This window comes from Myotis lucifugus, unplaced genomic scaffold (genome assembly GCF_000147115.1).
Source record: "Myotis lucifugus unplaced genomic scaffold, Myoluc2.0 scaffold_148, whole genome shotgun sequence".
NCBI classification, from domain to species: domain Eukaryota; kingdom Metazoa; phylum Chordata; class Mammalia; order Chiroptera; family Vespertilionidae; genus Myotis; species Myotis lucifugus.
Window position 1 is genome coordinate 804495 of NW_005871196.1, and position 12555 is coordinate 817049.

Genomic DNA, 12555 nt, shown 5'->3' on the forward strand with positions numbered 1-12555 from the left:
AGTGGGGTCCCTCAGCCTGGCCTGACCCCTCTGGCAATCCAGGACCCTTCAGGGGATGTCAGAGAGCCAGTTTCAGCCCTACGGCAGAAGACCAGTCGCTATGATGCACACTGACCACCAGGGGGAAGATGCTCAATGCAGGGGCTGCCCCCTTGTGGTCAGTGTGCTCCCACAGCAGAAGCGCCGCTCAGCCAGAAGCCAGGTTCATGGCTGATGAGCGCAGCACTGGTGGCAGGAGCCTCTCCTGCCTCCATGGCAGCGCTAAGGATGTCCGACTGACAGCCTTCAGTCGGACATCTCCCTAGGGCTCCTGGATAGTGAGAGGGAGCAGGCTAGGCTGAGGGACCCTCCCCACTGAGTGCTCAAATTTCGTGCACTGGGTCTCTCCTACATATATAAGCACACATACACACACACACATATACTATACATACATATGTAGATGTCATATATATCTTTTATTGATTTCAGCTAGGGGGAGGGAGGAGAGGGAGAGAGACATAGAAACATGAATGATGCAAGAGAATCATTGATTGGCTGCCTCCTGCACAACCTCTACTGGGGATTAAGCCTGCAACCCAAGCATGTGCTTGACTGGGAATCACACAGTGACCTCCTGGTTCATGGGAGCTCAATCACTGAGCAATGCCGGCTGGGCAGAGTACAATCTCTTAGCCAAACACGTTAAAGATTAAAAGAGGTCATCCAGCCTGACCACCTTCCTTGTGTGTAAATCCCTACTATGCTCCAAGAGTGGCCATCCAGCCCATGATAGCTCTCTTTAGGTGTTCCAACTCTAAATGTTTTTCTTGAAAGATACCAGATTTAGATTCCTTTGATATACACATCTACATCTGTCTTTTCAGTTAATCTAAGAATAGTTCTGTTTTCACACGACAACTCTTCTAAATCTTTGATCATAGCTATCAAATTCTCTATATTTTTTTATGGCTGATTCGACATTTTTAAAATTTTTCAAACACAACCAATTAATCATGGTGTTGAGTCCATTCACTATGTTGCATTTTTACCTCTGAACCTTTTTTAAAATATAGATTTTTATTGATTTCAGGGAGGAAGAGAAAGATAGAAACATCAATGATGAGAAAGAATCATTGATCGGTTGCCTCCTGCACACTCCACTGGGGATTGAGCCTGCACCCTGGGCATATGCCCTGACCAAGCATCAAACTGTGATGCTCAACCACTGAGCCACACTGGCCAGGCTCTAAACATTTTAATTTTTTTAAGTTATTTTATCCAGAGCTGGATGCAGGGTAAACTGAAGTCAAGTAAAATGGGACTCTACCATTGTTATTTTTAAGAAAGTACTTTCATATTATTTCAACTAAATATTGCATTGACTTTTCAATGCATCTAATATGCCACAGTTTTAAAATGAGCTTAATGTCAACTGAAGTCATCCTTAACTCCAGGAAAAAGAAAAGACACTTTCATGTGCAAAGGCACTAGCATTGTGGGAGTTCACTGTGGTTCAATGCATGTATTAATTAAACTACTATCTCATATTAAAGAGTGTATTTTCATTTGTTTATAGTGGGAAGTGGCTTTATACCCATGCACAAGGAATTTCTTATCCAGGGGGTATGTGCCTGCCCTATTATTCCTGCAGTGTCGTCAAGGTGGGCTGTGTTTATTTATGTTATACTACTTAATAAAAAGTTTGAATTAAACTTCTGTAATATTCTGTGTCCTAGTGAAAGGAACCAAGTATGCATTCCTTAATATATCCCCACCAACATATTTCATGATCAAACTTCCATGTTGCTTTTATTAAATGAGAAAGGAAATGTTTTATAAAAAAACTATAGATGAATATTAAAGGTAAAGCAGTATTCATAGTTTAAGATAACATCATATACAAATTAACATGCAAAGATTTAAAAAGTTTTTTTGCATATTACACAGAGTTGTGTACAGGACACGTAAAGTCCATTAAATTTGACTGATTTAGCAAGTGAGAATAATTGTTCTTGTGCTGAAAAGAAATTGCATAGGTCATATAAAATATCACATCAAGGCAGACTTGCATTTTCTTTTCCAAAAGCATAAGACCTTCACACTGCTGACTCTGATCCTTGTTTGTCTGATCCTTTCCCAAGTCACTGAGCTTCTAGTAAGTACTGTCCAAGTAACCGTATTAAAGAAATATTTGAAACATTAAGACTTGGATTACTTTTTTTTAGTGCCTACCTAATGATTGCAATGCTCAGCCCAGTCTTGTTACGATGTTGAAATTAAAAGCTAGAACTTATTAAAATGAATTCATGAACTATTTATTTTTTATGATTCTTTGTATGATTATGTGTTTGCCCATGGATCATGGAATTTTCATAATATAAATGTTGCATAAAGAGTCAACCTAATCATTAATAGGCAGTCACCACTTAAATTATGATATTATTACCTAGAGCATATTTTAAACTTAAATGAGCAAGATGAAATTACCAAATTAGTGGTATTTTACTTTTACAGTAACCTGATATTCCATCCCCTTTGGAAATTCATATTTTTGAAAATAATATAAAGATTAAAATGTTAAATAGAACTACAAACAGGTAACAATCAATTTTGTGTTGGATTTTGCAGCACTGACTCTTCTGGTTTTCTTCAAGTAGAAACTCCATTCTCATGATTGCATAACAATTTTGTACAATGTGAGACTGCACATTGAAAACATGAACCACACATATTTTTATTTTTACCCCCTTTGATTATCTGGTATATGGATGGTAGTAATGTTTATTTAATTGGGTAAAGCATTAGTTAATGATTTTTAGCTATTTGTAAGAATGTGTCTGTATAACTCCAACAATGACCATTATTATACCACAAAAAAGAATTTCAAAATGGTAGATTTAGAGCCACTCAAAACATCATTTGTCCAACCTCATTATAAAATTAAAGAAACTGAGGGGCAGAAGAGGGAGGTAAGTCCATGGCCTCTCAAATAAGTATCAGTTAACCAGAAGCTAGAAAACAGGTTTCAACCATTAGTTCAAAGCAGTATTTCCTATAGCATGCTGTCTTGTAGAAATGTCTAATGACATCTTCTTTTGGCATCAGGATCTTTTACCTGACCTTAATGTGATTGCAAGCCGAGTGGCCCATCAGCTGGGGCATAACCTTGGCATGCAGCATGACGATTACCCATGTACCTGCACGCTGGGAACATGTGTGATGGATAAAGGTGGAAGGTAAGGCTCAAATGATATAGAGAACACATTAAAATATTTTGAGAGTGACTTTTGATTCAAATTCCACATTATTGGAGTATATTGTGATTATATAGAATTTTTCCTAATATACTCCAGAAGGTCAATTACAAAAGCAGTTACGGTAAGGTGCTTCCCTCGGGGAACTAAATCATACCCATTGGTAGTGTATCTCCTAGTGATATAATGAGAGAAATTCTAAAACTCCATCTGAGCACATTGCAAAAGTATATGACAATCAATTAGTCACTATACCCAGCTGCTCAGGGGAGGGACACACTCCACATGCCTTGGTTACTGAAACGTCATTCTCAGCAAAGCCTTCGTAGCTACCTGATCCAGTTTTTCAATCCTGTCCCCTCACAGATATACTCTAACAGGATGCACACCCTCACCCTTTGCTTTAATTCCCCCTTTAGTATTAACCACTATCTAATATAGTCTATGTTTTACATATTTAGTTATTTTCCTCCTCCATTGGAATACACGTATCATGAGGTCAGAGTTTTTTTGTTTTGTTTTGTTTTTCTTTGTTCATTGTTACAGAACCACTGTCTAGAAAAGTCCCAGACACATACAAGGCACTCCCTAGAGACAGAATGAGAGGATGTCCAGCTTGCTCCTAGCATTGAATTAGCTGCAGTCAGGCCCCAAGCCCTGCACATCTATGAACTCTCTCACAGTAGGCGCACGTAGTGCATTGTATAAAGTAGGAAAAATATTACTTGATGGTAACCAGTACTTCTATATATTGATTAAATGGAGTAAAATAGCTAAAGGACCCAAGCATAGTGACTAGCATAAAGGAAGAATTAATAACTGATATCTAATTTTATATGGTTATCCACATAATTAGTCATTTATTTTCAGGGTCCCACCATCCTAATCTAATCATCTAATGTATTCAGGACTCTAAACGTCCATCTCTATTTGATCTATGTGTCAATAAGGATGGAAAGGAGTCAAAACAAAATGAAAACAGGAGGGAGGCCAATTTCAGTTTTTTAAAACTCTATCCCATTCCTAGGATGTGTTACATATTATTAAATGAATAGTTTGTTTCAACAAATGTTTATAGACAACTACTCTGTTCCAGCCACTGTAGTAACTAGTGCCTTTCTTTTTCTATTTTTCATTTTTTTGTTAATCCTCACCTGAGGATATTTTCCCATTGATTTTTTAGAGAAAGTGGAAAGGAAGGGGAGAGACGGAAAGAAAGAAACATTGATATGAGAGAGACACACTGATTGGTTGCCTCCCCCATGTCCTCCAACCAGGGCCAGGGATCAAGCCTGCAACTGAGATATGTGCCCTTGACAGGAATCAAACCTGGGACCCTTCAGTCCAAGGGCCAACACTCTATCCACTGAGCCAAGCAGGCTAGGGCAACAGGTGCTTTTCTTTAAAAAAATTGAACATGATACAGTCTTTGCACTGAGAAGCCTGTGATCTTACATGGATGATAACCAAGTATATCGATTAGTTCAAGAAAAAATAAGAAGTGATATGGGAGCAGCAAGCAAGGACTATCAGCCTAAACCAAGGTTCATGAAGGATTTTCTGGTGCTGATAAAGCCAACGCATTTTCACCATAATAGCATTTGTTGGCTGTGTTTCAATAAGACATTTTATATAATGAAGAGCTCAGTCACTCTGCTGTAACAGAAAGGCAAGAGTAAGAAAAATAAATAGACTTTTAGAGTTTACTATTTATATTTTTCTTTCTAAATTATTTATAAAATTTTCACAGTTGTTCTACCAGTATGCAATGATATGATTGATCTTTACTTTTAACTTATCTCTAGCATTCCTGCACTAAAATTCAGTAAATGCAACAGAATACAGTATGAGAAATTCCTGAATGATCATAAGCCAGCATGCATGTTTAATGTTCCATTCACTGATAACTCAAATGATTCTCCATCTTGTGGAAACAAGAACTTGGATGAGGGAGAAGAATGTGATTGTGGCCCTGCTCAGGTATTTGCAAATGATGCTGTCTTTTTTCTTTTTTTAATATATTCTTATTAATTTCAGAGAGGAAGGGAGAGGGAGAGAGAGATAGAAATATCAATGATGAAAGAGAATCATTGATCGGCTGCCTCCTGCATGCCCCCCATTGGGGATGGAGCCCACAACCCGGGCATGTGCCCCTGATTGGAATCAAACCCGGGACCCTTCAGTCCGCAGGCCGACTCTCTATCCACTGAGGCAAACTGGCCAGGGCACGTCTTTAAAGTACAAAGTTTGTGCTCAGCTAGAACCTAGGCAGGGATGTAGCCATTAATCAACCATGAAATTCCTTGTAAAACTTTAAAGAACGTGCTTCTTTTTTCTCATTTGGAAACAGGCTGTTGGTGCAGCCTTATCAAAGGCTTCCTACTGAGTAATAAATTGTGTATAATGATCTTGCTGGAGGTCCACTCCATCACAGTCACTGCTTTATATATTAACTAGAGGCCTGATGCACAAAATTTGTGCAAGAGTAGGCCTTCCTTCCCCCGGCTGCCAGCACCGGCTTCCCTCTGGCACCGGGACATGGGCTTCGCTCCAGCCCCAGCTTGGTCTGGAAGAATGTCCGGGATGACATCCAGAATGATGTCCAGTCTAATTAGCATATTACCCTTTTGTTATTATAGATTGGCTCTTCTTATAAGTAGGGCCCATTTGTGTCATTCTCTGGTCTCTCATGAACAGTAGGAATTCACTCTACAAAATCCTTCATAGTCAATCCTGTTTTACTCTGGAAATTATGAGGCTAGCTATAGCCTGGTGTGACAGCTCATGTTATTAAAAAAAACTGTCTTATAATTGAGCAGGAAACTTCTAACCTTTCATATATATATTGCAGTCTTAGTCTGAAACATTTAGAATAATCCTTTGAGGCAAATTTTAAAGTAACTCTTCGTCAGCTTTTCTGCAACATAGAAGTTATTTATTTTGAGAAATTGTCTTAGACAATTTCTTCTCAAATTACCAAGTACAGATGCATCAGCTGGAGATGTTGATAAAATGTGTTTTTTTATTCAATTGGTCTGGAGTGGGCTGAGATATTTCATTCCTACCAACTTGAAAGATTATACTGATGCTGCAGGTCCAAAGACCTCATTCTGAGTACAGTGGGGCCTTGACTTACGAGTTTAATTCATTCCGTGACAGAGCTCGTAACTCAAATTACTCGTATGTCAAATCAATTTTCACCATTACAATGAATTGAATGCTGGGCTGATGTTGTGGTGTTCACTGTGACGTTCGCTGTGCCAACTAGCGGTGGGGTATCTGGAGCTGGCTCATAACCCAAATTTTAGCTCACAACTCAAAGCAAAAAATCGGCCGAGAGACAGCTTGTATCTCGAAAAACTCGTTAGTCGGGACACTTGTAAGTCAAGGCCCCACTGTATGTGCATTGGAGACGTGACACAACTCCAAAAAGTAAGAAACCCACACCTGAAACCTATATGATATGTGGACCAATGTCACTCCAATCAATTTAATTTTTTTAAAAGTCTAGTAGGATAGCAATTAAGGGATTCCACAATCAGTGGGAACAAAACATCAAGGTTACAAAACATCCATAGGTTACAAAACATCAAGTCTTCAAATGTCTTTCATGAAATGTACAGAGGCTTTAACTTTGAAATTGATGCCTTTGCCCACGCAGCTTCTTTGTAATGGTTCACAGTTTCACCCTCACATATGAAGGAACTCACATGACCAGATGCAGACAGTTCTGTTTGCAGTTTAAATTATGAGCAGATAGAGTCTATGTGTCCAACTTGCTGTTATTATTTAATTATGCGTTAAAAAGTCAATGTCAGCCTGAAATACTTGGATTCTTAAGGAAAATGTGAAATCAGATCTTCAGAAGTTGTGTTATCTCACATCAAACCTTGAAAATAGAGAAGCAGCAAGACCCTCCCAGAGAGCGGTCATCAGGAGAATGGGCGGTCATGAACTCTGGGATACTGAGCAACCAGGTGGGAAGGAAACGAAGTAAAAGTCCCCAACACCAATGGCAAGCAGTAGTCTTTATAACGGCTTGGCAAAAGTAGGTTTACAGCAGCGAGTATGCAAAACACAGAGTCCATTATTGTATTCTTATTTATTATTGTATTATTTCCCATAGGAATAACTGTAAACCTACTTCTGCCCCACCTTGTATAGCTGTCGTAGCTAAGGACCATGCATTTGTATTTAACTCTGAAACACAAGTGATGCTAAATTTCTCAGAAGCACAGCTGATTAACTCTTCAAACAGCAGCCAAACTGCAATCCAATTTCTGATTTTTAATTTTTGGTTGTTGCCAGGAGTGCACTAATCCTTGCTGTGATGCCAATAAGTGTCTGTTGAAGCCAGGATTTACTTGTGCAGAAGGAGAATGCTGTGAATCTTGTCAAGTAAGATCCGTTGCTAGCTCCAGATTTCTCTGTCTGTAGTTGATTATGTGAACAAAGGACCAACGTGCTGTCTGACCACTAAAATCCTTTGCCACGAATCCCACTCAAGCTCAGCTTGCTTGTACACAACAGCACCTCTTCTGAGATGCTCTGACTTCTAAGTACTGGGCAGTGTTTTGGTCTGGGAAGTGGAGAAGTGGGTATGCAGTGCTTGGTGTTTCAGAAATGGAGTTACATGGCTAACATTACTCTTGCTTCTTTTAAATCATTACCAAACTATTCAACCTCAGGTTGGGGTAGGGGTGTGGATTGGCATCCCAACAAGAGTGAACAAATTGGGTAAAGGGTTATGCTGGAATTGGAGATATGTTTCTAGGCAAGATGACCAGAAATCCCAATGGCTCTGTGCAAGCATTTATTGACACTTCTTTTACCCCACTAGATTGTGAAATCACAAGGGAAAGGGAAGCATGTCTTACTCATCTTGAAATAGTTTCAGAACTCAGCACAATTCAATGCAGATTGAATGGCTGAAAGAGGGAATACATCCATGCCGTGCCCTCCAGTGAAGTCAGGGGATGGTTCTACTTCATGGGAGAAATCTGATTCTTGGGAATGGAGATTCCTCCTGATAGGCAGGGGCTTCCAGGTGTGTGTGTGTGTGTGTGTGTGTGTGTGTGTGTGTGTGTGTGGTTGGGGGAGAGGAGAAGTGCTGGAGCAAGGATTGAAGAAGACAAGATGAACAGAAGATTTATTCATTTCTCAGAACATTTATTCATTTCTCAATTTATGTCCATCCCAACTCTGCCCAATGCCGTCCTAATACCAAATCTCAAAAACACCATCTTGGCATTGCTTAAATGAATAAAAGCCAAAGCATTCACAAATGATGGTAATTCTCAGTGGAATGGAAAAGGTAGGTATGATTCAGTCCTAAAAACTTTTTGAGATAAATTAAATGGGTCAATCTTCCTCTTATTTATTGAACCTTACCTATCTAGATTTGCCCAAGATTTAATCTGTTTGGTTTTCTTCAACAGATGAAGAAAGCAGGGTCCTTATGCAGACCAGCAAAAGATGAATGTGATTTTCCTGAAGCGTGTACGGGCCACTCCTCTGCGTGTCCGCAGGACCAATTCCAAGCCAATGGAACTCCTTGCAAGAATGCAAAAGGCTACTGCTTCCTGGGCAGATGTCCCACCCGGGACGACCAGTGCTCCGAATTGTTTGATCATGGTGAGAGACAGTTACTGTGGGTGACTGATAATGCTAATAGCCATTATTTCTCTGTTATTGTTCAAAATAATGCCATGTGTGTAATTTTTAAAAGATATTTCCTAGCACCTCTTCACATATTACCTTTAATATTAATTGACATTGCCTCTAACATTAATTGACTATCTCAGTATGTGGATTAAGGTATGTTTATTACTTTTATATACCCAGACTACATATCATCTGAGGGAATAGAATAATTTTTAAATTAGCTATTTATTCCATTCTACTTCACCATTACATAATATTGAAATTTCAATTACATCAGAAAAAATAAAGTATTTTATAATGAACAATATTCATGCTTTCGTTGTTTTACTTTTATTATATCATTTTGCATCCCAGAAGCAAAAGGAAGTCCTGATATCTGCTACATCATGAATAAAAAGGGAGATAAATTCGGATACTGCAAAAGCAAGAAAAGCAAATTAATTCCCTGTGAAGACAAGTAAGTGCCTTGTGAAGAAAAACGAGTGCCCTCCAACAATGTTTTGCCAGATCAGAGCGGCTCTTGTTCTGTCAGCTGTTAACTTCTTTCTGCTGAGGTGACTGGGACGACGGAAGTGGAAAGGGAGAGAGCACGCATCCCTGACAGTGTCAGCTGGCATTTATGTACTGTATTCATTTGCTGAAGGTCACAGACTATAAGGAAGAACGATAGGAAAGATGTTATGTTCTTCAGGGGGAAAGGGAAAAATAAAAAAGAGAAAGGAGCAAACAGGAGGAAGAAGAAAATAAGTAGAAAAGGTTAAAAGAGGAAGAGAGGAGGAAAGAGTGAAGCCATAACAAGAAAGGTAGAAGTTGAAGTTGGAAGAGAAATGGAAGAATTGGAAGTTAGATCTGATTTTTAAAAGCATGAGCTGAGTCCGCGTTTGTTGCTGATACTTGGCAGGGCTTTACATGCCATGAAACAGGATTTGGCCTGAAAACAACAGTAGGTGAAAATGGGCAGTCATTGAACTTTCCTTACTTCCAATTACTTCCTAATCCTCAAAACGGAGATTATAATAATCACACCTCACGGGTTTATTATAGGAATCAAGGGAGAATAAGAAAGAAATCCTAGCATCCTGATTCAAGTTATGCTAATTCAAATTACTAATAAACATATTCTTCTGTAAGCTTAAACTAATATAGATTTGTGAGGACCACAAAGATATCAGAAAGAAATATGAGCAATTGATAGCTTTGCCTATTCATCTCAGTTCCCTGGGTCAGGACTGGACTGCCCCACAGTCTACCCCGCTCCTGGCTCTTCCACAGTCCGCTGGCAAGCCTGGGCCTAGAAAACAGTGGCCAGGCCACTTCAGGGCAAACCTAGTCTCCGAAGTTCTGTTCTGGTCCCAAGACTGAGAATGCTGTCCCTTTTCTCCAGAGACATCAAATGTGGAAAGATATACTGCACCGGAGGGCAGCACTCATCTTTCCTTGGAGAAGAAAAGATCTATCATATGAAGGTTCCAAAGAAGAATGTCACCACTGACTGCAAAACCTTTTATTTATACCACAATCCTAGAGACGTGGGCCTGGTTGCTCCTGGAACAAAATGCGGAGATGGAATGGTAAGGTGAAAACTCTTTGTTTGATTAAACTTTCTTGGCTCAGTCACTGTAAAACATCTTTGGATCCTAGGATTGGGTCCAGAAAGCATATATAAGAGAAAGCAGAAAAAAAAATTGGTAATTTTTGTATTGAGAAGAGTAGCAATGACATTTTCACAAATATTCATTTTATTTCAGCTTTAGTATACGAAATGATATGTAAATATTATAAATGTGCTTCATTAGTATCTTAGAGAAGACATTGAATAAAATTATAGATATAATTTTTAAATTAATTTGGCTATGAAGCAGCCATAACAGTTTTCATTTATTTTATTCATTGGGCCATATTTACTGGGCACATACAGTGACTATGCTGGACACAGAGGATGCAAAGATGAGCGTACTTGAGAATTTCATAGGTTAAATGAAATATATCATTACAACCCAACACAAGGGCTTTCAAAGTGGTGTGACCAATGTACATTTGAGTCCAAGGGACCGACTTCTCTTATAGAACATGGAATGACAACTTACAATGAGTGACATTTCAGCTTTGACTTGAACAACATTTTTCAACACACAGAAAATGAGCAAAGACTTTTTATGAAAGATACCTACATAATGTATATGGCATGTTCAGGTAACTGATAATTTCAGTGTGGCTGCAGCTTCGGGATGAACTGGAATAAAATTAAATTGAACGGGAATAAGGCCAGATTAGAAAGGGCTTATTATTTTAAGATAAAACTTAAGAATGCATACTAACAACAACAGCCAACTCATCCAGGTTTATAAACACAAGCATATATGGAAAGCATATAAAAATTTATTTTTTTAAATCAGCTCTTTTGAAATTGAGTACTTTCTGTGGTATGGCTTCCCTTCTCTATGCGAAAATCCACAAAGATTATAGTATCCTTCATGTAATGTAATAGAGAACTGAATTAGAAAACAAAAATTCAGAATATAAAAAAAGATTAGAGTTAAAAAAAACTTAATAAAGACCAATATTTCAAGCCCAAATATTTAACTATACAGTTTCCCATTAAAATCAAAATGATATTAAGGTATCTATATTTGTGAAAATTGAGTTGTGTGTACTAACCACAAGCTAGAAAGTTCAGCTTGAGTGAGGTTTCCATTCTCCATCCCAAGTTCAGGGATTTTCAACAAGGTAAAGTGTGAGGCATTAGGTTGAAAAAATTAGCAAACAATGTTTTATTCACTTCAGGTCAGGAAAATCAGCCAGACATAAAAAACAGAAGTATGACATCCCCTTCCTAGAACCCCATTAAGAGCGACAGGAATTGAACAGAGGGGTTGATAGGGGAGCAGTTGTTAAGGAACCCATCTTGATCTCATAAGTACATTGTGATCATGTCCTTATTCTTATAAGGGAAGCTTTAGTCCAGAAGTGCACCGTCACAACGGTGCCAGTTCTGGAACCAATTCCTAATGAGAGAATCCTTGTGTGGCAAATGCCAGTCTATGGAGGTATCACAAAGACACTAGGTACAGGATTTTTCATTTTATTTTTACAATAAGATACTATTTTTAGACATATGGAATTTAAAATGCATAAAGAAATTCTAGTTTCTCTTAGTAGTTATTTTTTCTGGGTACATTTCTTTTTACATTGTAACCATAACTAAAAATATTTCCCTACCTTATTTTAAAATTTATCTTTATTGTTGAAAGTATTATAGATGTCCCCTTTTTTTTCCATTGACCCCCTCCACCCCACACCCACCCCTTCCAGGCCTTTTAATTTGATGTAGGATAAGAGAGCAAAAGTATCCCAAGACACCTGGGTGCCCTTTTTCCTTAGTTATACTACAGAACTGAGGACACAGATAATATAATAAAACCCTAATGTGCAAATTGACCGAACAGCGGAATGATTGGTGGAACAACTGGTCACTATGATGCACACTGACCACCAGGGGGCATACGCTCAATGCAGGAGCTCCTACGTTGAGTGTCTGCCCCCTGAGAAGGAGGTGACCAGCGGCAGAGATCAGGGGGCAAGGCTGGCTGGCAAGTGCCACGCTGGTCGCCTTCCACAAACCAGCAGTCGGACATCCCCCGAGGGCACAGGCCAG

General features: G+C 38.8%; 1 protein-coding gene across 1 annotated transcript in view; it reads left to right on the plus strand.

Annotated features, from left to right (window-relative positions):
• The window catches only part of ADAM7 (ADAM metallopeptidase domain 7), a 56198-nt gene that overhangs the window by 32979 nt on the left and 10664 nt on the right, over positions 1-12555 (plus strand). The window contains exons 10-16 of the mRNA XM_023759102.1: positions 1559-1643; positions 3088-3218; positions 5042-5216; positions 7545-7634; positions 8675-8870; positions 9255-9357; positions 10285-10471. Of these exons, the coding sequence (XP_023614870.1) occupies positions 1559-1643; positions 3088-3218; positions 5042-5216; positions 7545-7634; positions 8675-8870; positions 9255-9357; positions 10285-10471 (967 nt within the window). The remainder of the gene's footprint in view (positions 1-1558; positions 1644-3087; positions 3219-5041; positions 5217-7544; positions 7635-8674; positions 8871-9254; positions 9358-10284; positions 10472-12555) is intronic.